The 26,384-nt window shown below is 38.5% G+C and overlaps 1 protein-coding gene and 1 long non-coding RNA gene across 12 annotated transcripts in view; one reads left to right on the forward strand and one right to left on the reverse strand.

Annotated features, from left to right (window-relative positions):
• ANKRD17 (ankyrin repeat domain 17) overlaps positions 1 to 26,384 on the reverse strand; it is a 97,371-nt gene that overhangs the window by 24,125 nt on the left and 46,862 nt on the right. For 4 of the 10 annotated variants that reach the window (XM_065061663.1, XM_065061662.1, XM_065061660.1 and 1 more), the window contains exons 4-16: positions 24,046 to 24,193; positions 23,612 to 23,759; positions 22,288 to 22,521; positions 20,242 to 20,336; positions 14,816 to 15,053; positions 14,207 to 14,398; positions 13,677 to 13,786; positions 12,758 to 12,845; positions 11,023 to 11,150; positions 10,397 to 10,540; positions 9,724 to 9,826; positions 7,454 to 8,203; positions 513 to 661 (exon numbers count right to left, since the gene is read on the reverse strand). In XM_065061663.1, the coding sequence (XP_064917735.1) occupies positions 513 to 661; positions 7,454 to 8,203; positions 9,724 to 9,826; positions 10,397 to 10,540; positions 11,023 to 11,150; positions 12,758 to 12,845; positions 13,677 to 13,786; positions 14,207 to 14,398; positions 14,816 to 15,053; positions 20,242 to 20,336; positions 22,288 to 22,521; positions 23,612 to 23,759; positions 24,046 to 24,193 (2,527 nt within the window). The remainder of the gene's footprint in view (positions 1 to 512; positions 662 to 7,453; positions 8,204 to 9,723; positions 9,827 to 10,396; positions 10,541 to 11,022; positions 11,151 to 12,757; positions 12,846 to 13,676; positions 13,787 to 14,206; positions 14,399 to 14,815; positions 15,054 to 20,241; positions 20,337 to 22,287; positions 22,522 to 23,611; positions 23,760 to 24,045; positions 24,194 to 26,384) is intronic. The other 6 variants (XM_065061661.1, XM_021289959.2, XM_065061665.1 and 3 more) reach the window with 4 other exon arrangements.
• LOC110359947 (uncharacterized) lies at positions 16,455 to 25,360 on the forward strand. 2 transcript variants are annotated; one of them, XR_010472343.1, is made up of 3 exons: positions 16,455 to 16,673; positions 17,595 to 17,705; positions 25,179 to 25,360. It is a non-coding gene; the product is annotated as an uncharacterized LOC110359947 (long non-coding RNA). The 2 variants fall into 2 exon arrangements; XR_002415513.2 differs by lacking the exon at positions 25,179 to 25,360 and adding an exon at positions 18,634 to 18,978.

A 26,384-nucleotide genomic window follows, 5' to 3' on the forward strand; every position in this document is an offset into this window, starting at 1 on the left:
AGAGAAATTACTGGCTTGTATTATTTCCTCTTGTTAAAAAGTTTACAAAAAAAAATATTAGTTTCAGTACTTTCACATGTCTGTCAAGGTTGGTGATTACTGACCAACAACTTAAAGCACAACTGGAAAAAAACAGAAACACTGCAGAAAAACAGAAAAACCAGAAAAAAAAAAAAACAGAAAAAACTGCAACACTTTAAAGTCTATTTGTCTTAAGAAACCAGGCCAGAAAAAAATTTCAGTTTCTGTTAGAAGGCAACTTTGCTGTTTCTCATAATCTCTCTGACAATGAAGAACTGAGAAACACAAGTGTTTAGTCATTCAAAGACTTTCTATTTTATTCAGCTAGAGCACAGAGGAAAGTAGGTTGCAGCTCTCCAAGGAGTGGTACAGACTTCCTAAAAGCCACAAATCAACTCCAGAACCCAATTCATTATACAGAGCTGTTTACTCTTGATGAATTATTCGGGTTGTAGAAGCAATCTGTGCTGCAGCGACAAGTGGAGGCTTACCTGAGCATCAATATCTATAGCAGGGTAGATTGGCAGCATGGCTGAAGGAGAAATGATAGGACTTGGAGTTGGCGTCTGAGGTTGGGAGACAGAAGTTGCAATGCTGTGGGTAGGAGTGTTTGACATTGCAGATGCTCTTCCGCTCACTGCTGTTGAACAGAAGAACTACACTTAGTAAAAGTAAACCACTTTACTTCAGATGATTAACAAGACAATATATGGATACTGGGACAGAACACCCTAAATACTTTATTTTCCACAAATACATAACTCTTTGAATTTAACAACTATGAAAAAGGTTAACTGCATTAGATTAAAAATAACCCAAAACACTATCACATTGGTGTGTTTTCTAGAAGCCCATCACTTTTTTTTTTTTTTTTAAAAGCAAACCAAAGATCTTTCCTGCAACAAGTCATTATTTGGACCAAGAGTTCCATACCTTTAGTAACAGGACTGCAGACCAAGTCAAATCAATGGGTATCTATGCAATTTTTCTTAAAACACTTGAAAGATTCTCATCTAAAAGCCCATCTGGCCTTCACCCATTGCCCCTGCCCCCATAAACATGACAAAAAAGCAGTAGTGCTAATGTCAGGATGCTCACGTGGCAGAAATTGTTGAAACCAGAGAAGTGGAAGCTTCTTAACAGCTATTTTGCAGGGACTTTGGTCAAGGCTGTTAGCATAAGCAAAAGGCAATACCACTTCGCAGTTGATGACAGTATATTGACATGAAACAAGACAGCACTGACTGTCATACTTCCCTGACACTTGCTTCATATATATAATGTTTAAAAGTATAAACTTAACTAGAACAGTCTTTAGGTTTTCCTACTTTTTGTTTGCCCTGGAAAGAATTAAGTGTTTTCCCCCCGGCTTTTCCCCAGTATCTCTACAGGTCTTTATCATGTGTGATCAGAAAAGGAGAAATTTAAGTACCATACCTTTCTCCTGTCAAGTTGACAAAAACACCTTTAACTGCAAAATTAAGAACTGCAGTTTCCACATATTGTCACCATTCATCTAATACATGCCACCTTATAGAACACTGAAACAATGCCCTGTATCCCAAACTTTTCAAGTCCTATTTTTCAAATGGGTTTAATTATCAGTCATGTCCCAATTACCAGCCACTGATAATTAGTTCCTCTACCAAATTTGAAGCTCTAAGGTTTTAGCAGATGCCACAAAAAATGTTATTCTACCATGACAATTTGTATATTCTTTCCTCTGCAAGGCTGCTATGTTTTTAGTCCATTACTTATTTAATTTCTGGACTTCCAAATGCCAAAAAAGAAGCTACTAAATGCCATTGAAAGGAGAACAAAGAATCCCCAACTTATGACATGGAAAGTATGATTTAAAAATAAACCAAGATTCAAACTCCTTTGATCTTTATATCAGAGTACCTTTTGAAATCTATTCTCATCTCACAAGACAAATCATGCTAGGTGTGGATTAAAAGAAACATACAGAACTTGAGCCAAAAATAGTCCTATGTAAGGTCAAAAACTATGGCCTAAGGGAGTTCTGTACAGAAACTAAGTAACTGAAGATCATAATGAAATATTCAGTGGAGTATTTAACTTGTCTTATTCCATATTCTGACTGTAAGTTAGAAATATAACCTAAAAACAACTTAGAATTAGCCTTGTTCACAAGGATAAAAAGCTGACTGTTTCAACTCCTGCTTCCCTCTTAACACATATGGTCATTGACAAGTCATTTTGAAAAACCAGTGTATTTGTCTTCTTTCTGTAAGTTCCAAGACAAAGTTCACACAGCATAAAACAGTAATGGAACACCAAAGGATCAAGATGCTTCACTTGATAAAGATGGTAAAATAGACTGTACACTAACCACATGTACACTAACTTGGATGATATAAAAATCACAATCATCAAATCATCCACACAAGAAAGAAACTAACCCTGCTACAGTAGCAGGAGTATTTTTAAGAGCTGCTAAGTATTACTGCTGTAGCCTCAATATGGGGGCTGGAGAACATCTCTGGTACAGGAGGCACTATTAAAGTTGTTAGACCTAAAAAAAAAAGCAAACCCCCCACAACACAAAAAACCCACACAACCCCGCCTCACCCAACAAAACAACAAAATTTAGTTTGGAAGGTCTCAATTCAGATGCAGTCTATTTTTTTTATACCTATGTTGTTACAGAGAGGGGAAAAAAATGAGATGTTTAAAAACCAACATCCCTCTTTGTCTAAGAAAGCAAAGCCTTATTGTACAACCCCTACAAAAATGGTTTTATGCATGACAGTAGAGGAGAACATGCATGTCGACTTACAGTTCTCACATGAAGTATATTTCAAGTGGGCGTCAACAATAATTCATGGACAAGTATAGTTCATTTCCCTACACTATGTTTTACTAACACAAGACATCAATTTTCACAGGTAATGACTCTGATTATATTTATTTCAACATCACTTATGCAGAGATCATTAATGACCATGCCAAGGGCAATGAACAGAATCTTTACGGTGTCCAAACCAAAATAGTAAAAGTTCAATAAGCCAAAAGGTTTTCACAACAGTCTTGAGCAGTGAAAAGAGTAACCAACTAGCTTGGTCATCAAATCTAAAAGCACTGACAGTCACAGCTTCATCCTCCCCTCTGCCACTCTTCCACCTACTCTAATAGACCAGTGGCAAAATTCAACTAGATGTCTGTATTTCGACATTAAACCATCATGACTGTATGCCTGGGTTACTGAAGTCTTCAAAGCCAGTTCACTATTAGAATATTTTAGCATATACATGCCTCAGTATGGGATGAGGCAACTGGTCTTAATCACGTTATAAGACAAGGTCAAGCTTCTTTGTCGGAATACATAATTCCTAGCACTGTTTGACTACTCCAGTCGCAAGTCTTTTGCATTTGTTTGGAAACCAACTCAGTGCTTACTGATACTAGAGGCATACCTGCTCTTCATACTGATTTCTTTCTGGACACCTCAACCTTTTCTTGGCTTAAATTAAAAAAGGACAACCCCACAGCTGCTACCTTCTCCCACAAGCCCAGCAGCTCCACCATCCAGACCAGCATTTGGCTTACAAATGAAGCCCTCGTATCAGGAAACAAACTAAAACAGTCAAGCTGACAAATAATAATAATAAAAAAACAAAAACAAAAAACAAACCAAAACAAACAAACAAAAAATGAAAACAAACACAAGATACTTAACATCTGAGCCAACAGGATTTTTTTTTCCTCGCTGATCTACATGTCATAAGGTGTGTCTGAAAAAAAACCTGACATTTTGGAAAGGGTTGGTCACACTGTTCCAAGTTCGCTGCTTCCTTGAATATTTTTGTGTTTTCAATAAGTCCAAAGTTACAGAAAACAAGCATCTTTATAATCCCATTTCATCCTTATGTTGACCACTAAGTTTCTTACTAGTATTGTGTTACTGTGGGCACAGCATAGTTCTGACATTTTTTCCTTATCTCCTGTAATGTCAACAGCAGATGTATAAAAGCACTGTTTCACACTACATTGGAGTAAGCCAAGATGAAGAACGAGAAAAACAAACCAACCAACCAACAAACATTACAAGAAACATATCAGATACCTCAGATTTTTCCAACTTCTTTCAAGTCAGCTCAAAAGGCTTGTTCCACATTGGCTGCTTCTCCTCTGCTCCCAATTTCTTTCAGTATCTCAAGTTATTATAAACTATGTTGCTGCCACATATGCTTAAAACCAATACAGAACACTTCAGATGCTTAACATGCCTTGAATTGTAAGAGTCAAAGTCACGTTCTGAGTTCAAATACAGACACACAGCGTTACTTCTGTGCACTTACAGCACCTTGAGCAGAGCCTGAAAACCACAACATGCCTGTCGTCTTGATGATCATTACAGTATGAAAGGCGGATTATCACAGGCTCAGTCCCATACAAAACCATCTGCCTAACAAAAGATGAAAGTCTCTTAGAATGCCATGGACTAAAGTCTACATGCATTTACCCTAAATTTCCAAGAACAGCATAAGAACTGCCAACAACCAGTTGTAGTTACACCAATGCAAAAAAGCTTGCATTCTTGGCTTTCTGCAGCTCCTGCACAGGTCACAAGTGGAACAAGACTGATTTTTCTGTGATGCTGGTGTTTTGTCCTTATTTTCTCAGTACTGGAGTTTCTGTGAAGAACTTGCAGTCAAAGCATATTTTTTCTTATGTATTAATTCAGACAGTTACACTTTAACTGACTCCTCCCACAGACAGCTTCCAGGAATTGATCTTATCAAGTGCTTCAAAAATCCTGAAATTCTTTGTGAGGCTTTGTTACTGGACACACTCCTTTTAACAGTTATTTTTAAGAGAACTTTGCTACTAAAAATGATGATTATTTTAAAAATATCCTTAACACATCATTTAATATATGCGATGTTTTAGTTCAAAAGTTAAATAAGTAACCCTAAAAAAATACTTCTGTTCACTAGCCTCCAAGCAAGCAAAGAACTTGTCCAACATTTGAAGCTGACAAGCAAACCATTTCCTTGTCATGAATTTCATGAGGATCAGAAAAGAGTCCAAAGTTATAACCAAAATATTATTTGCTACTTTTTCAACTCACCCTATTTATTTCTTAAAAATAACGTCTAAACCCCTTAACTCAGTACGTTCTCTCACTGTGTTTCCAGGAAAATTGTGCAGAGCTCTGGAAACACTAATTAGCTTCTCTAATCCCAAGAAATCCACTCAGAGTTGACCTACCAACAGCACTTGACCTCTAGAGCAGTACTGATGTCTTAACACTAGCTTCTCACAAGTATCAGCATGTGCACACCTGGCTTTGTTCTAAACCAGAATTTAAAATGGCAAAAATCAAACTAATTGTTTACAATTAATTAAGCCCAGAGATGAACATGAGATTAAGTCTGCACACAAGGCGAAGCTTTCTTTTTGTAACCAGTGCTTCAAGACACAGCCCTGTGATAGAACTAAACCCATCTCAGGAACAGAGATTTAAGTCAATGGAGATATTCTACAGGGTTCCAATTAATGCAATACACAAAGCTACCAATAAAATACATACCTGCTGCTTAAATGTTTTGTGTTACATTGAGCCTACCACACCTCCACACTGAATTCTAATATGTAGATTTGAGCTGGCACTTAAATTGTATACTCAGGCCTGCCTGCTCTCACTTAAAATAACCCTAAAATTGACAGAAAAGCAGATACAAAATTGCATCTGTACAGTTTTTAACAGACTTGCCACAAATGCCTTCTAGAAGACAATTTTGACCTCATTCCCAATTGTACATGTGCATGCATACAATAAGAACTGAGACAAAGCAGTACAAAAACATTCACTCAAATGTACATTGGAAATACCTGACCTTTTCCAAAAAGATGTACCTGAGCACTTGGGTACTCATCAGATGACCTAAAACCAGAGATTCTCACAGTGTTATATGAAGCTGAACACATTACAAATACCTTAACTCAAACTTATATTTACGCACAATTGAAGTGCACCGCACAGATTCCTAAGTAACCAAGAAACGTATTTGTTCCATTTCTTGAACCAAGTGGCTAGTATTGATATGTACCTCAGCAGCTCCATGTGAGAGAACTATCAAGGCATGATGGATGTAATGTTATGTACTTTCTAATGCATCCACTTTGTTCTTTATCCACCAAGAGCTTTCAAGCTGTATGTCTAGACTTCAACTCTAACACCAGATTTTCAGAGGAGAATCTCTGTAGGCTTTCCTGAACATCAGGTTACTTCATTGTGTGCCTAATTTCAACTGCACAGCTTTAAAAGTGTTGTTCCATGTATTTTAAACAAACACCACCTGGTGTTTTTAACTATTACCATATCTTCTATTTACTCTGCAACATTCTTGTACTCCAGTAACTCTTGCAGTACACAGCTCCATACCTCTGCATTTCTAGGCAAAAATGTTTGCTGAGACCTGCCTTTCCTCCAACACACACTCATCTTAACATGCCTTACAAAGCAGACTTGTCAAAATAGCACTTTTAAAAATGAAAGTTCATCAGCTTAACCAAGAGCATCTCAGCAAATTCTGATTTAGTGATGAGACTGTTAATATTTCCTAACAGTTAATCTGTATTCAAGTAAGCAGTCACGATGATTATTTCAGCAACTACTTTAACATAGACAAAGGATTACGTGCAACGAAAGCAAATGTAAAAGAAAGGAACACTAACATTTCACATGTCCTGCGGTATTTAAAACCTGTTTAATTATTTTCCTTTACTACTTTTTAAGGCTGCAAAGCACTGATGTAACTGGGTAAAGAAATCTCCAAAGCATTAAAGAATTTGTAAGGCAAAATTTGGTTTTCATTGGCAAGGCAGACACTTTTATGAGTAGACATTTTAAAAAGTCATAGTATTACCATCTTTTTTTTCCCAAGCAGAAGTAAAAGCTTACAATGGGTAGGCTATTCAAGTCCAAGCAGAGCAGCTCTCATTTAAAAGACAAACCTACAAGGTTCCTTACACACTGTAGGATTGATGCAGTGCTATAGCTGCTCAAAACCCACTTCAACTGCTCCAACTCAGTTCCCAGTTAGCTCGTCCAAAGTATTAACAACAACTATTGTCAAGACATTGCTCCTGAGCTACACACAGAACAAAAAAAAAAGAACTGTTAGACTCTAGCACATCCCCCCAAACTACAAAGAGTTTAAAATGCCTCTTCTGTTATAACAACCTAACCAACATGCACCAGTTAACAAAACAAAAGGAAAGGCAACCCTGCAAATCAAAAAGTTCAAACTAGTTTTCTTAACTCCTAAAGACAAGGATCAGAAGACTAGTGGTACTTGCTGTAGAGCTAGCAGAAATACACAAACACATACACATAAAGAAGTGGACATAACCTCAACTGTTCAAGCAAATATTATACCTGCTCATAACAATATAAACCCACCTGCCATGATGTCATCCAGCGTGTCATTGAGCGTCTGAGCAGGGCTGGCTACCATTAACCCTTGCTGTGTTTCTGTCAGTATTCCTTGCCCCAGCCCTGCTAGTTGTGCTTGGCCCAACACTGGCTGTCCAACTATAACACCTTGCAGTTCTGTAAGATTTGCGATGGACCCTGGAGGTAAGGAACCTGCTGCCAGAGGCAAAGCTTGTGGCATGGCCAGAGGCTGAATTGGTGCAAAACCCGTCTGTGCAGCAGCTTGCTGAGGATCATCTTTAAGTAAGACGGGGTCGACTTGCTGTAATCGTGCATAGTCTCCCTCTGAGAGTTGTTCTCCTACCCCAACAGGAGTCAGTAGTCCCAGATGCTGGCAAGACTGTTGCTGCTGCTGGAGCTGAATTCTTTGCGCTTTTACCTCTAGGTACTGCTTTTTTAGCTGCTGCTGAGTTTTCAGCTGTAACTCTCGCTCCACCTTCTGTAGTTCTTCCAAAATCTTTTGTTTCTTCTGAATTTGTTCCTCTCTCGTTTTGTTCAGCTCCTCAATCTTCTCTTTGGTGAGCTGGTCAGCATGTGCCAATTCCAAGGACTGCAGCTGAGCGTTCTTCTCTATGGCTTCTTTTATCCTCTGTTCCAGCTCTGTCAACTTGCCCTGAGCCTCTTCTACAATGCTCTCTGGAGACTGATTGGTGATGTAACCCTGTACATCCTGGTTGTTTGCTGGCAAATGACTGCTGGACTTTTGTTTAGAAGCAGCTGTGTGAAAAAGAAACCCCCTCAGAACCAATGGAAGTGCATATGAATGGCATCCTCATTATAGACCTACTGTTGGGATGCTAAATGGCCAGTTGTGCACCAAGACACAGCATCCATAGAAGGTCAGCGTGCACTGTAAGGCCCTCAAAGAAAGCCGTATCTGTCACTATCAATTTTTAATACAGCAGCCAGATTGCAATTTAACGCTACAGATTACTGCACATACATTCCAAATAACCCTGTGCTGTGTTGACATATTTACTCCAACAATTGTTACCCTTTTGTCAAATGAAGTGATAAGAGCCGCTGTTAAAAAGTGGTGCTACAAGATAAGTGGGGAAAAAAAGAAAGGAAATGCTGTCTCTTTACTTGATGTTTTGCATCTGGTATCATGTTAAAACAAACATGGTTACAGCCCTGAAGCACAGCAAAAGTGATGCAAAAGCATCTTGAGGGACAGGTGACTTGTTCTAAGCCACCAGTTTTGTGAATAACTCAGTACATTTTTGGAAGAACTACACTTTCTAGGACTACTGAATCCTTTCACTACAAGTATTCAGCTTTGCTCAGTTGACAACGCTAGAAACCAGGAGACTCATTTATATTTAACATGATCTAACAGGGTATGTTTAGCCACTACATTTTATCCTTAGCAGACATGATTTTGCCTGTGTCAAAACTCAGCTCTCTGCCCAGGCAAGGCAAATATTTCAGCCTTCCTTTAAGAATGAGCGATGGACTAATCCATTTCATCTTTTATGAAGAAGTCCACAGTAACACAGCTGACATAGTCTGCCATACCAGTTGGAGAAGGAACAATTGGTTAATTTTGAAGGGAGAAAGGCAAATCAAAACCAAGGATTTGAGTCAGTGGAGGTGCCCAGTTTCTTCCAGTCATCCTCGCTGTATTTCCAGAACAATACAAGTGCACACACAGTATTAATTTTATGACATGCACGCCTGTATTTGCACTATTGCTGATCCTTGATAAAAAATGTTTTGGAAGAGAATTCTTAAGTACAGAAAGTGTTACATGTCAAAAAGTTGATATCAAAATGGATGCAAATTTAGTCCTAGGAGGAACTGAGCCACATCAGACTAACTATTTTGTAGTACAAGAAATTCCACCTTCAACCAAATCAGTCAAACCCGCTCCAAGACTGCTATCCTAAGTAAACACAACTTCCAAATCAGCTACAAAAGGGAGATTAATTCTGTTTTTACAACTTCAGTGATCAAATTTCTATAGGCTTCTGGGTGACACTTTGCATTAGTCCAGTATGTCAGACTAATACATATATTAAACATTTACTTAGGCAGATTTCTTGACACTTTATGATCACAGGGTTAAATGACTGATACTTTATATTTGGTGGATAAGCAATCCTCAAAAAAATATTACAGTTTGTTTGACTGAATCCATAAACACTCTTCACAGGAACTACTCTGCCAGAAGTGCAACCCTCTATCTTCTACTAAGGAAGGATATTTAGAAAATAAGCTCCAGAACTAAGACTGACCTTTATTTCTGATGGGAAGGGTTGTAGCGACATTAGCAGGGGGTTTGTCAGGCTCCTGGGGTGGGACGACCATTGGCAGCGCCTGCACTGGTACACGAGGAGCCTGAAATGTTGGATACTAACAGATTACTTTTCTCATACACCGATCTAGTTATAATTCAACAGAAGATAAGCAAAACCTCTTTGAAAAGCAACCTTTCATGGTAACTACTAACATTTTATACAGTCTTTTAATACACTGAGTTCAATACTTAACCATATTATCATCTGAGTTGCATATACTTTGCACTTTTAACCTAGGAAATTAAGTGCCAAACAACACTCATCTTGGTATGGTACAGTGCTACACTTAAGTTAAGCAAAGACAAGCCACAATTGGATACAAATGTAGTTCTTAAGAGCCTCATTAAAGCAGACCTTTTCACTTGCTGGGATTTTTTTTCCTCATCTTTTCCAATAATAGTTATAGAGCAGTAAGAAGAACAACAAAGGCACTACACAGTGATGCTCAAAAAGTCTTCACCATTTTCATGACAGCTCAATTTTCATTGTATTCACCTACAGCTCAGCAGTCCATGAAATGACATGATCGACTCCTCATCTGTAAGCTCTTGAGTAAGCCACAAGAAGAAATGCAAAAAAGACCAACAGATCCACAGCCCTTAAATCTTACCCTATTTAAATCATGGGATGGTGGGGTCAGCTGAGTAGCATCAGGTGGAGGAGCAGAAAGCAAGTTGTTTGGGTAATCTAGAAGGTAACAAACCACACTGGTATGACCCCCTTTTGCTGCCTCTATCAACATAGTTGATCCATCCTAAAGAGGGAAAGATGACAGATTTAGAAAACAGTATCATCAAAACGTAACACTGAAAAAGTACAAAAGACACAACACAATATAGAGTAAGACTACTTTAATAACTATTCATTCAATCTGCATTAAGTCCACATCTCAGTTTAAGGACTCATTTAATATAGAAATATTGAAATATTTAATATAATTTCAAAAAAACCTAGTACTACTTAAAATTTTCCTTCCTTCTCCACAATTACAGCCTTGTAACTGGAGTGCAACCTTTACATTCACAGTAATCAACACACAGAACTCCTAATCAAACTTCTATAAATATGTTCATGAGGAAAATGCCTGCTCATGGCAATACTAGGGTTTGGATCTTAATCCTACTTAAATCATGACATGTTGGGTTAGTTGCACAGAATATAAAGGGAGCAAACTGGCTTGGATATAATTAATTTTAAGACCATCTCAGAGCAAAGTAAGGTAGCTGAGTGACAAACCTTCAATCTGTGTGTAGGATCAGCACCATGAGCTAGCAGTAACTCCACAACTGCCAAATGACCTCCTGCACAGGCCAGCGACAATACTGTGTGATCATTGTTAGCTGTGGTCCTATTCACATTTGCTCCTTCAAAAACAGAGGGGGAAAGATGATGTAGAAAAAGAAGAAAACTTCAACCTGATCTCCTCTACCGTAAGTGTCAGAAAGTTAACTTTTTTCTTAAATATGAAAACCTAGTTCTCTACAGCTGCCATCTTAAAACTGGTAAATTAATTAAATTGAACAGTCAATTGTTACTAGCATTGGAACATTTAACATGTCACAGTCACTGAACCCAAGGTCTTACCAGCTGCCTAATAGTTTTAAGGTAACTCAACTCTTGGCACATATGGCTCCAAAACAAAGGGCAACCCTACCTGGATTAGCACTCCAAACCCACTGTTCATATGGCTATGGTGGTAAGTGTGCGACGCCACATAGCAGGTGAACCTACTGCCTTGAAGTTTGCCAGCAATTGTGCCAGAACCATGACTCTAAAAAAAAGTGCTAAGATCCAACATGTGGATCCATGCATCTTAGTACCAGCAAGAAGATGACTAGTTGTAGCTCTGCTTCTTTAGTCTACAATCTACATAGGGAAAACTACATCACACTGGAAGCTTTAGGCCAGTCCCGCTCCATACAAGGTACAAGAAAAACCGTTCAGTATCAGCTCAAGAGAAAGAAAACAGTGATTCTGAGATCTGTATCAACTCCATGCATTCAACAGTGCCACTGGCTGAAGCTGATAAGTTCTGACAACATAAAGCAAGTTACAGTCAAAACTTTGAAGCAAACAGGCACTTGAAATTAAACTTTGCCAAACACAGTTCTCAAAAGTTACAGAAAGAGCATGGAGACACACAGTGTTAGGGAACAGACTGCTTCAGTTTATTGAACTATTGGGTATACCACTTACAGAACTTGGTTTGAAACTGCTCATATAGAATTCGCTTAGCATAAGTAGTAAGCCTTTGAACTTTCTGCTTCATTATGTAAAAAAGGTGGCAGAGTCTTCAAGCTAGAAGATAAGGGAAGCTGTGTTCCCAGAGATAAGGAACAGAGCAGCATCTAACAGAAGCACATTTTGGCGACTACCAAAAATTTTTTTTCCTCAGCGGTGGGTTGAAAACAGCAACTGAAGGTCAGAACTTTAACTGATAGTCCATCTGACAAAAATGAAAAGGTTCAATGAAGAACGGGGGACCCCAGACTAATTTTGCAATTAGCCCAGAATGACACATGGGGGGTGAGGGCTTGGATTGTGGGGTTATAATTGTCCAAGTTGTTTTTTTTCTACTGATGGGGACCCAGGCAAGTTGCTGAAGTTGCTCTATGCAGAACCACACAAATAAATTATTTATTTTGGAAGAACTTACGGAATTCATGCCTGAGTCTTTGCTGCATGCGACCGAGGGAAAAGAAGCTTCCTTAACATCCAGTAACCACTACTACTGTTGCTGCTTTTACTAGGAATTTACAGACTGAAACAGAGCTATTTTAGAAGTAGTTGCAGTTCCCACTAATCTCACCAGAATCCAGAGGTGATCATTACATGCTTAGTTGGAAGCAATAACCTACTTAAGTTAAATTATTTGAAACAAATCCAAGGAAGTCACATTATTAGTACTGACACATACTTAACTTCATGCATTTCTTACAGTAGGAAAACCAAAACCTCTTCACACGCTTACCTTTGCTAATCAAGAACTGAACAGTGCAAACATGACCTGCCCTCGCTGCTTTCATGAGAGGAGTTCTTCCACCTTCTGATTCATGCTCCTAGAGCAGATAAAGACAGGCTTAAAATTGAAAATTCAAAAGCAGCACATGTAAAAGGACGCAATTCTGCCATTTTGGTTTTTTTTTTTAATGGAAAGACAGCAGAAATGGAAGATCCATTTTCAGTATTTTACAATCTACAGACAACAAAATTGCAATAACATTTCAACTGAGTGTCTCTTGCAGATAAACTAGAGTATCTACCCACCTTTGTACAGGTATGAAACAAGAAGCATTCAAGCATATGGTGGGGACTATAGTTAAACAAAATGCATTCTGCCATGCTTAACTTCACTTTTTGATAACATACTGACATACAACCCTACTGAAATGTAAAAATGTATTTACCTGTATTATCTTATTTCCATTAAAGTATACAATATAGATCACATCAGAACTATCAACTATTTGCTGCTTAAGGAACCAAAATTTGCAGGTCCTAATATTAACCCATAATCAGTGCAACATTTCCAACTGAATACCATTCAGGACTGCACATGACAAAAAAAAAAAACACAAACAAACACAAACATTTTTCTGTACAAGAAATCTTGAATGGCTTGAGAATACTTTAGATATCTAAGCACCCAAGTCCTGCATCTCATTTCAGCATATTCAGGTAATTAAACAGTCTAAAATGCATTAGAAAAACATCACTAATTCTCAGTTAAAAGGAAAAGGTTAAAGGATAATTTGAATACAACTATAACAATAACAGCCAATGCAGTAAATTTACAGCAATGAATACAGGACCAAAAAAACCCACAAACCAAAAAACAGATGCATCATTTTATTTCCTAACTATATTTTTTTAAGAAGGTAATGGCTTACCAGATCTGCACCTGCCTGAAGTAAGACATCTGCTACATCAGTATGGCCATTTTCACAGGCATATGTCAGTGCTGTGTCACCTGTTGCTGTTGTTGCATGCACATTAGCCCCTGAAGCAGTAGTAACGAGCATGTAAGGTTTATGGAGTTCATTACAGAAAATATGCAAGTTTCTTCATAATCTTTACCAGATCAGATAAAAACTTAACTTCCCCCTTCCAACCCAACTTCTATGAAACTGGTAAATTAAATCTAAAGGAATAATAAATAAATAAAACTCACAAAACACTAAAACAAAACAACAACAACAAAAAAAATCCACACAGAACACACCTAGAATTTCAGTTTCAAGGGAGCTTACATCAACTCTATCTTCAATAGCTTAATTAGTAAACTACTTAAGGTTCTACAAACTTTTGCCATCAACTTCAAGAAGCTGCTAATGAACACGTAATGAATATGGAAAAAGATATTTTTTTTCTTAAGGTTACATTAAGTCTTGACAAAACAGTTAACAAAATTACTCCATACCTGCAGCTAATAAATATTTAACTAGCTCCAAATGACCCTCTTGAGCAGCTTCCATCAAAGGTGTGGAACAACCAAGTTCTATGTCAGCTCCTGCTTTAATAAGAAAATCTGCAACCTCCAAAAAACCTCCACAGCAAGCCAGAGTTAATGCAGTTTCTTGTGTCTCCTCTGTTTGAGCATTGATGTTTGCTCCTTCAAAAAAAACCAAAACACAAAGCACCAAAACCACACATGTATCAGCCTTTCAATACCTAAGGGGGGGCCTACAAGGGAGTGGAGAGGAACTTGTTAGCAAGGGCATGCAGTGATAGGACAAGGGGTTAACAGCTTTAAACTGAAAGAGGGTAGACTTAGACCAGATCTAAGGAAGAAATTCTTCACCTTGAGGGTGGTGAGGCACTGGAACAGGCTGCCCAGAGAAACTGTGGATGCCCCATCCCTGAAAGCGTTCAAGGCCAGGCGGACAGAGCTTTGAGCAACCTGGTCTAGTGGAAGGTATCCCTGCCCATGGCAGGGGAGTTGGAACTAGATGAGCTTTAAGGTCCTTCCAACCCAAAGTATTCTATGATTCTAAGAACTATAGTCCACATAAAGGAGCCCTGTAGTTACCTTGACCAAGTAACAGCGCCACCATCTCTTCATGGCCTTCTCTAGCTGCTTCCATTAGTGGTGTGTATCCTTCATCGTTTACCTCTTCCAAGTTAGCTCCACGTTCAATTAACAAAGCTGCCAGTTCAACATGCCCACCACATGCTGCCAAGGTCAACGGAGACTCAAAAGAGTCAGCAGGCATGTTTACCTGAGCTCCACTGTCCAGAAGTAATCTTGCCACTTCCACATGGCCATCCTAGGAATTCAAAAAAACAAGATCCAAAGACAGTCAACATATAAAAATTGCTATTATTCTCCAAAGCTTTAAGTAGTCACCCAGTCAAATTCCATCAGAAATCACAGGAAGCAAAGAGTAAGCAAGTCCAAAAACACAATGAAACTTGCTTAATCTTTTACCTAAGTATTTGGATAAAGGGTAAAAATCTAGTATTGAATAGACACCTGAAGAAACTTTGAGCATGTTTTACTGAATATGCTCAATTTAAAACTGAAATATTGTGAACCACTAATCAAACTTTCCTGCCTATGGTGTAAGTAACAAGCTAGTCAACTTCTTCATATCAGGCTCAAGTTCAAGTGTTTGGGAACAACTTAGTCATGGGGAAAAAAGTAAAAAAGTAGTTAAGAAAGAGCTCAACACTACTTTAAAAGCTTGCTTTCTCCACAAGAATGGTACCAAAACCCTCTAACACCCAGAATTCCTCTTCATTCAAGACTGTAGACACAGAAGAGTACCACATTAGCCAAAGAAAACAAATGCTAAAAATCAAGCTACCACTTAAATGTCTTTCTTCTTGTGTTCTTCCAAACTTACAGCTAACAACACAAGTACTCAAAAAGATACAGGAGTATTAGAAGAGCTTAAATCAATTAAAAAAAAAAAAAAAAAAGGCAACCCCCTTTTTTCTAGGACATTCCAAGATGTTTTGATATTCTTTCCAAAACCACAAAACCTTTCATTAAGTCACTCAATGCACTCAGTCAAAAAGAGGGCAATGTTTTGTGCGGTGTGTTTGTTTGTTTGTTTTTTGTTTGTTTGTTTTTTTTTTGTTTGTTTGTTTGTTTTTTAAAAAAACATTCAGAATGCAGTTCATCACTAGTTTTAAAAACAACACAAGTCAGGCATACACTTCACCCTGACATCCATGCAGTACGTATGTTACGTATTACCAGCTTTTGAGGAAGGAAGCAGAAGAGAGGATAGGGTTTAGAAGTTTAACAATTTTGCTTCCTTCCATTCTTAAAATAGTTGTGCACGATTACACTGCTTGTCTCTTGGCTCCTGCAAAACTATTTCACCTACTGCTCCAATAAACAGCAGAGTCAAGTCTTCACTTTCTCCTTCCTTAAGAAAAGCCAAAACAAGGCCATTTGTCTGGGATTCCTCATATATCACAGGAGCCACCTAAACAACAGACTTCCCTTGTCAGGATCATGGCAGGTTTTTCCAGGTACCACTGTCACATCCTCAAATTCATTTTACCACAACATAGTTTAGAAACAAAGAAAAAAACTGAGCACGTGGTCTTTGCCATGTTTTCAGTATGTTAGAAATTCATGAACTATTTGAAGCGGCTTTTCAGCTATATGTTTACACTGGAGCCCTACAGTGACATATCCAACTGCCATTCAGTTCTGCTTTTGTTTAGACAGAGGCAGAAACCAACTTGGTCTCTGCGGTCCAACAACAGCACAAACTCTCCAAGCTGGTTCTCTCTGTGAGGAAGTAGTCATCATGCAAACTTGGAGTAACCGTAACAGGAAAAGGCCTGACACACAAAACACAGGAGGGCTGCAAAGGAAAAGCAGCAGCTTACCAGGAATGGGAGGCTATCAGAATTTGTCACTGAACAAGGTAAATACATCTTGATTTCAGGTGAACTAGTAAGAGGCAGCAAATTGTAGTCATTGCCATCCTTGCCAAGGTAGAAATTACAATTCCCAAAAGTTCTTTTCCAGGAAAAATACAAAACAGCATCTGACACTTTTAGGCTTCATTCTCTTAAGTGTTTTATGCCTCCTCCTGATATTGAGGGAGCAAAACATGATCTTCTCTCTGAAAAGTATCTAGGACTTATTAACTAGGACACATCCATCTATTACATGAAATGACAATACTATTCTAGGGAAAAAGCTCTTAAGACTCCATGAAGAAAGACTCCATTTTCCTCAGGGAAATGCAGAGATGGTATCTGAACCATCAGGCTCTGGCAAGATAGCCCACTAATCACCCCTGAATCATGACAAGTATGGCAAATGGCAGTATAAAGGTCTGCTTCAAAGTTTCTCACATGGGCCAAGCGGCCTTGAGAATAACTGCCACTGCTTAGCCACATGAGTAATTTCTACCTCTGCTTCAACAAACCTCACACTGGGGTGGTACTGTTCAGCTCTTCAACAGCTTAAAAAGCCTTGTAAATGCTATTTGATCACAAAGTGCAAAAGTACACCAGTCATATTTTAAAGATCAACCATTTGTGGGCAATCAGTACTCAGCCCTCACTGCAGAAGTTACTTCAGAAAGAGGAAGTGCAAACTATACAGCCCGCTTTTAGCTCCCACAAGGCAAGTCATATTGCCCAGCAACTCATGTGCATTAGACCAGTATTACTGCTGCCTCTAGAAAAAAGCTGCTAGTCAGAAGTCTTCCTGAATGCCTTGTAAGACAAGGTTTAAGCGGTCTCACCGGCTTGTAGGGTGAGACACACAAACAGTTCTGTAAACATCTACTCAAGTTCAACACTACCTTAGAGAAGGCAATTTTCTTCTGTTACAGAAAGGCAACAAATGTTTCTGCAGAAAAGAACATACCCAGATGAGAAACCTCTGCCCTGCTCTACATCAAACTGCAACAGAAGTTGCTCCCTTCTATTAAACAGAGCTGAAGGTAATGAGATTCTCAACTTGAACAGCACTGTGGAAATTCCTACATCACAATAGTTTCCTGCAGAAATAAGAGATGCAGGTTTTTTTTTTTTTTTTCCCCATTGCTCGGTAAGTCTTTAATAAGAAAAGGATCTCAACATTTCTGCAAGTCTTATGGACTTCTGTTAGTCTGTTGGTGGAGGGAAGAGGGCAGAAGAAGGTAGCAAGGAAAAAAAAAGGCTTGCTCCATGACTATGAAGTAGCAGCTTTCTCTGCAAATTTCTCATCTGTGAAGAAGCCATCCCAAGGAGGTGGCTACTGTAACATCAAACAAGTTAATAATATTGTCACCTTCCAGGGAACTCACTGCAAGGACAGCACCCTTGATATTTATATCGTTAATCTATTAAGATTTCAGACTGAGATAAACAAAAGCTAAAGTCCTGTTTATCTATATACCTTTCTTTCTAATGACTTTCTGAGAAGTGTAATGGTTTCTGCTAATTATTTCCCTATCTGAAACCATTAACTTCCTTGAATGGATATAACTGGCTGATTTTTAGAATGTTAAGAGTTATTTCAGGAAAGGGAAGACTAAATAAGGATTTGAGTCACTCCCCTAAGACCACAGATCCACGAGACACTACACAAGGCTTATGATGTGGAAAAAACAACCCATGATCAATCTAGTTAGAGTGGTGGGTAAGAAGGAAACATAAAACACAAGTTTTCAGTTTTACATTGAAGTGTATATTCAGAAGGATGATTTGGAATATGTTGGCATAAGGCACAAACTACTGACCTACATACCCATGCTGCAGCTATGCAACCTGAATAGCAGAGGAAACCTGCAGTAAGCATTGCACAACAGCCTATTGCAATTCAGGGTAACAAAGAAAATAGGGGGATGCCTATTCCTGTTCCATTTTGGTTTGTTTTCTTTTCTCCAGCAGGAAAAGTTTCACAACATTCTCAGTTCTGCCAACCTCTCGTCTTGACCAGCATTCATAAACTCATGGCAGTGTATTAACTTCCCTAAGAGGAGGTACTGAAGTCTAAAAAATTCCTGGAGAACACATAAAGGGAATAAATGGGCACATTTACACCATCATCAAAAGAAATCTCCAAAGGAAAAGGCCAAAACAATTGAATCCTCTTACCTCAGGTATACGTAGGAAACAGATTTCACGTTAGATACATGCATTCAAGATGATGCAGATATAGAATCACAGAATCATTGTGGTTGGAAAAGGCCTTTAAGATCATAGAGTTCAACCATTAACCAATGCTGCCAAGTCCACCTACATTGCTGTTCAAGCCTAACAGTACTTCAAACAGAAAAAGCTATCTGAAGCCATTGATTTAGCTAGTTTTCTTTACAATGAAAGCCTGGAAGAATTCCAAGTTTGGCATCAATTATACCATTCCAGTATTAAAAAGTACTCAAATGAAACCTTTGTGATGAGAAGTGTAATTCAAAAATCAGATTTGTCAGAATCTCACTCATTTTTACAAAAAGGTAATCTATTTTATGCTGTCATTTTACAATTGCCTCAGATGTGCAAAGCGGTAACATTGAAGTCCTCTTATTAGTAAAAAGTTAACTATTTCCTCTACCATTTCCTAGCTGCTTCCCAAACAGTTTCTGAACCTGTGCTTTCAAGGAGTAAGTGGCCACGTGAACCACACAGAAACAAGTTGCACAACAACATCTAAACACAACCACCTACACTGGCAGAGCAGAATTTCACTTACAAATCCCTTAAATGTGACATAGGTAGGTTAAATAACTCTAATATTCCAGTTATGACCATATTCGCTATGTTTAGCACACATTACAACTGTTAAAAGCATTTCAACAGCCACTGAGAATCTTCTGCTTCAAGTTATTTTTTTGGAGATTCCCCTAATAAAGGATTTTACCGTTTTACCAACTGAAAGTTGCTCACCCAGAGCACAGAGCAAAAGAAAAAAGGTTCTGTTCAAATAACTTACTATTATTTACTTCTTGATATCTCTTCAAGTCACTGATGTCTCTGAACTCTGATAACAAAAATATTTGTTTCAAACCAGGCCTCCATGACTATTGAAGGGCAAAAATCAAATCTCATATAACAAAAGGAAAGACGCAGCCTACAGAAGCTGCTTTGGGACAAGTGAGCACAGCCTTGCTCACTGACTTCTGCCGCTTGAGAAAAAAATACAAGTGCAGCTGGACATTAGGAAACCTAGTTATTTAAAGGACAGGTACATAGACCTCTCCTGCCAATGCTCACATGATGAAAGTTTTAGCCTATGTCTCCTAAGAATTCAACTACATTGTTAGCAATAGGAGGGACAAGTTCAATTTGCTGAATTAGGAAGTACCCTTTTTCAGCCACGTATTTCTCCCCATCTCCCACCTAATTTCTTCTACCAAAGGGCCATCAAGTAGAGTACCAAAACATCACATGGTTAGGTTGTGTACCAAAAAGAGGCCAAAAGCAATTTTCACGTTCATCTTCAGGAAGGAAAGAGAAAGTACATATGCCTTGCTGCTAAAGCCATACATCTCTTACCATGCAAGCCTCCATGAGCGCAGTATGCATTTCATCCGTCTTGTGTTCCTGGTCTGCACCAGCTTCCAGCAGAAATCGCACCATTTCCAGATGGCCTGGATGGAGAAAATTTTTTACAGAAACTACTTTAGCAAGTGCATTTCACAAGTCAGAGAAAACGTCTACAGTACATAATTAAGGTAACAGCCATCTTACAACACACAAAAATCCCATGAAACACTCCCAAAAGTCATGTTCATATCTATGCATTCAACATACACAGAAGCTTAATAGTGTATTTACTATAAATACAGTCCAATTCACTTACTTTCTAAAATCTCATCTGCACTACATGCATTCCTTGAGGTGATATTAGATCTGAGTAGTACACACTCCAGAAATTTTTCATGATGATTTATTATGTACAGAGATATTGGGATTTTTCCATCTACAGCATGTTGGTTTGTTGTTTTTAGAGAGGTGTGGGAGAATATTTTTTCCCCTCTTCTTGCTTGACATTAAGGATTTAGGGTTATTGTTTCTATAATTGGCATTCTAGCCAGTCCCTGACTTCACATCAGCCCTCAGACCTTCACACTTCCAAGTATACTCTTGTGATTCAACCATCTGTAAGAATCCTCCCAAGATAAGGACACCTAACAGCTTTTTGAAAGTATTTGCTCTCAAACACTCCGTGTATTTATGACTATAGTTCACCGCATCTCATATGTGTGCCAAGTCCAGCCAACTTCACTATACAGGCAAGACCAATAAAACATGCAAGCATATAAATCCAAGTCAAAGAAAAAAAAATTTGCTGTATTGTAAGTCAGCATGACCACAGCTAAACCTTAACACTAAAAATACACCTAACACCACCATGATTAGTACAGGTACTGACCAATATGAGGCTACATTGCCTTTTCACCCTTCCCACTAGATTTGGGAGAAGTCAGCACCCTCTTGGTCCCAAAAGCCACATGTTTTTCTACTACAGGAAGAAAGCAGCCTAACGTTAAAGAGTATATTTTTATGACCTAAACATGAGATTTGGAGAAACACAGATGCAAAAGGGATAGACAAAACATATGCAGATAAGGGGAAAAACATAAAAGCTTGAACATCTTCGCTTCTGTTCTGTCCCATATCAAAACTAACTTATTACAGACATTTAATTTTTCATCTCTCCTTTCCAACCTCACTTCAGGATTCAGAGCCCAAGCACTTTTTCAGGGAGGGAATGTTTTGGTGTCTCACTTCCCTCGTTCACAGACTTTGCTCCAATAGCCACCACAAAAGGAAATTATGATGGCTTCTGAGGGCATTTGGCAGCACTGAATTTATCAAGGTAGGTAAAAGAAAACACATGAAAGACTAAGGCCATCTTCTGATGTTCCACAAGAAACACCTTTGCTGCCGACATCAATTACTCTATGATGCCAAGAACCATTCTAATAGCCCTACCAAAACAAGTCCTAAGTGACTGTAACAGCAACTTCTCAGCTGTTTGAACAGATTTGTCCTATTAATTAAACATTAACTAAACAACTTGCTAGGGTGATGCAAGATAGCTGCCTAATACTCTAAGGAAGGCAAGAAAGGTCTATTACCTAAGCACTGACACCTAAAAGGCAAGGTCCTAGATACTGTGTTTTCCAAGTGCTAAGTTCTTTAAGTAATTTCTGAACCTAGCAAATGCATCTTGTAAAATCTAGTAAGATTACAGAAAACTTACCATACTTACTTTATGATGAAGTGTGTTATTTCCTTACCTCAAAACTAATTTAATAGAAAAAAGAGAAATCTTGTGAAGAATTGTAAAGACTCTAACAGAAGTTTTATATCCTGATACCTGCACTCTTCACACTGATCATCATTTCACGTATGGTACCCAAATGCTGTGTGTTATCACAGCCAGGACAAAAGCGGTAGAAAGTGTCTATTTCTAGCCTTTAAGTTCATTTTGTCCTAGACAGCAAAGCCAAATCAATACATGTTTGAAAAGACCTTTCACACCTGTCACACTTTTCACACCTTTGTTAACAAGTTTGGTATTCAGTACTATACCTTTGTAGCAAGCCAGCGTAAGTGCGCTCTCCTTAAATTCATTGGAATGTGTATTTATGCCTGCTCCATTTTCTAACAGCACTCTGGCCACTTCCACATGGCCGGCACTACCAGCTTCCATCAGAGGAGTGTGACCATTTTCATTATGGTCCTCAATGCTAGCACCCGATTCCAGCAGTACTTTCACAACATCTACATAGCCACCAGCACAGGCATATGTAAGGGCTGTATTGCCTAAAGCCAGAAGAGAAAAAGGTTTGAAAACATAACTTAGAATTTGATAGCATTTCTACATTGGGAACCTCAACTACGCTCCATTTCATCGCTTTTACCTCCCTACCTTATGAAACAAGTTTTTTTCTCTAGCCACAGACCAAGAACTATAGGGAGAGGAAAAAACGCAAGTAACTGCACAAAGTAGCTCAGTGCCAACCAAGTGACTATCTCCACATGCATGAAGACTGTACTGATGCACTCCTCTTCCCACTTCTCTCCCAGCTAATCCCAGCTTCTGTCACAAAAACCCATCCCTTCTCCTGTTAATCAGCAGGGAAATAGTATGCCGTAAAAATAAAAGCTCAAAATAAGGAGCAGAAGCAACTGCTGCTTCTAAAAAAAATGCCCACTGTCTTTACAAGGAGATAAAAACAAGCTCCATGGAAAACCTACAAGAACATCTCAATATAAGTCAAAGACTATGCCTTTATGAAAGATATCTTGAAAAAAGTGAAAGGTCAAAGCAGTATTCAGAGCTACTCCAATGAAAAAAACAAAAATGACATGTCTTCTGGTATTCCAACCTTCTTCGTCATTCAGCGTCAGTAATTTATTTGTCAATGATTGTTGACTACACAGCATCTCTCCACTTCAAGGTCACATAAATTAAGAAAATTTCCCAAAACCATTTGGTCACATCAACCCAAATGCCTACCAAAGTGCCACGGTAGAGCGGGGCGGGGGCAGGAAGCGGCATCATCTCCTATTTACCATCTTCCCTTGGCTTCCTGGACCTGACACTAAATAATTTTCTATATACACAGAAACTTCACAAACTATGCTTAATGCTTAAAATGCTGCATGACAAACAAACCCTACGTATGCAACTACCTTTCAGATACTAATTGACCTTACCCACCTTTTACATGTCTGCAAACAACTAATATTTTACAGCTTCATAAAATACAGAAGCTAAATATTAAAACCACAAGCAAGTATTTGGCATTGCTTGGCTGAGAGCCTTTCCTCCCAAATTTCCAAGGCTTCCTGCACGCTGCATATCTCAGGTTTTCAGTCCTTTTCAACAAGGTCAAAACCACTTATTTACCTGTTGATGACTGTGCATTCACATCAGCACCATGAGCTAGCAGCAACTTTACAATTTTGACATGTCCACCATTAGCAGCAGCCATTAAAGGTGTTATATCTCCTTTAATACCACGGTCCTCCACATTAGCATGCATTGCCAGAAGAACCTGTGAACAGAAGGGTGAGCAACAAGTAACAAAGCGAGTGACAGATCAGCATGTCAAGATGGTTGAAGTGCTGCACAAAGCCCCCGCCTTCACATACACACAGTTTTGTGTTATCTACACTTAAAGAAATTAAGCACAAAAAAATGCAGCAGGAACACTCAGCTTATGTTTAGATCTTCATTTGCCCATTAACTGACATTTTCCACTACCTTAACACTGGAAATACATTAATTCAACACTTATTTTTATACAACACACACATAGTACAAACAGCTAGGAAACCAACCTGCGCAAGCTCATAATATCCTGCTGAGCAGGCTAAACAAAGGAGGCTTTCCCCTTCTTCTGTGTGCTCATTCACACTCCGTCCTTCAATTAGCAACTTCCGCACAGCATTTACATCTCCTTCTGAACAAGCCTCTGCCAAGCTGCGGCTAATAAGATAGAAAGCATTTAAAAGTGAAAATGGACTATGCTTCAAATACTTGCTCTACATGCAGAGCAAAAATCCAACATACCATGAGAATGCAGTCAACAAAATAGAACACACTATCTAAAAAACTGCTAATTAAAGAGGTGCCATTTTTACACTTGAGGTTTGCCACTTCACTTTTACGAAAATTGAGTAATGTGCCTGCTAAACCACTCCTGTTACCAATTTTTAAAGCAAGATTAAAAGATAAATATCTGCAGGATGACCATTAACTTTATCAAATTATGTAATACATAAAACTGAAGCAGAAAACTTGTTAAAACACCATGATTTACTGCTCAACACCATAGATGCAACATGGCATTATGTCATACAGAAATACAAAGACTTTTTTAGTAATAATTTAAGAATCTGAGAAATAATAAATTTCCCTTTTGAAAGGCTTATCATATAGCACTGCAAACAAATCACTGTTGGTTTATGTTACTAATTTCTATATAATATACAGACTCAGTCTATTCCTGCTTCATAGTTCAGTTTGAAAACACAGCTTTTGTCCTGCTCATTTTCTCAATTAAGGTTCAAAGTAAAGGAGACACTATCAGAGCACAGGTAAATATAACACCATGAGTATTCCTTTCCAAATCAGCAACCGCTACTCAGATTTACATTCATGTTCTCTTTTGCCCCAGGACAAGAGGACAAGGAAATAGTCTGTTCACCTTCACAAATCAATTATGTTCAGTACTGTAACTGTAAATTAAGCTAAAACAAATCACCTGCATCACTGTTTTCCTGTAACAAAATACATCACTTCCCATCTGTCCTGGAAGATCCTGAATTTTTTAGCGCAGTCTGACGTTTTACTCGTGACCTTCAGTCAACTGAGCAGAAAAGAGTAATTTTCTCTGGTTTGTTAAGCGTAAGTCAGAGTACTTGTAGCTTTTGTGTCATTTTATGAGTTCTTCACTTTTTTTTTTTGACAGGAACAGAACTGAATGATAAAAGGTCTACTGGAAGCCCATTTTCAATTGCTCTGATACTATCTTCTGTCTACACTGCCTTCATTCTAAAAAAAAATTATTGCTTTGTGACAACTAAAATTCAAGTCTGACATATTTCCCTATTCTGCTCCAAATAACTGGATCAATAATAATAAACAACTGGCCTCATCACAGTCACTGTCCTTTGATCTCTTCTTCATTTAAGTAGTCCTATCAACACAGAACTCTCTCAAAACAGAATGAAAAATACAGTATCACAGTATGTTTGGGATTGGAAGGGACCTCAAAAGATCATCTAGTCCAATCCCCCTGCTGGAGCAGGAACGCCTAAGTGAGGTTGCACAGGAACATGTCCAGGCGGGTTTTGAATGTCTCCAGAGAAGGAGACTCCACAACCTCCCTGGGCAGCCTGTTCCAGTGCTCTGTCACCCTTACTGAGAAGAAGTTTTTTCTCAAATTTAAGTGGATCCTCTTGTGTTCCAGCTTGATCCCATTACCCCTTGTCCTATCATTGTTTGCCACCGAGAAGAGCCTGGCTCCATCCTCATGGCACTCACCCTTTATATATTTATAAACATTAATAAGGTCCCCCCTTAGTCTCCTCTTCTCCAAACTAAAGAGACCCAGCTTCCCCAGCCTTTCTTCATAAGGGAGGTGCTCTGATTGAAGACTTCTACAAACTGTATTATTACTCAACATGAAGAAGAACAATTCTTACAATACTCAAGATTTGAAAGTGGATATTTGTAAGGACTGCCTACCTCATACTTGTGTATTGTACCCAATATTTAATTTGTGCTGCCAGACACCATTGTAATATATGGAGAAATACTTCTCAAATACATCTATTCACTGTATTTCCCACCTTTGTTTTTATTTCCCATATCCTCTTGTCCAGGTAAGAACTTAGGCAACTGCTAATGTTCACAGGAAAAGAAGTAGCTGGGCACAAGGAGGAACACACACACACAAGCAGAGGCAATACCAAACAATTCTGCTCTTCTTCACATGTCCCGATCAATACACCAATAAATGTTTCTTTCAAGTTACTCAGTATTCAAGGAGCAAACTGCAAACTAGCACAGCAGCACTTCAGTTGTTTCTGCTAACACTGTGTTTGTTTTATCGAAGCTGAACAACAACCTAGAAGGGAACTTTCTTTTTTGTTCCTGCAGACATAAGTAAGAC

This window comes from Columba livia, chromosome 4, assembly GCF_036013475.1.
Source record: "Columba livia isolate bColLiv1 breed racing homer chromosome 4, bColLiv1.pat.W.v2, whole genome shotgun sequence".
NCBI lineage: Eukaryota > Metazoa > Chordata > Aves > Columbiformes > Columbidae > Columba > Columba livia.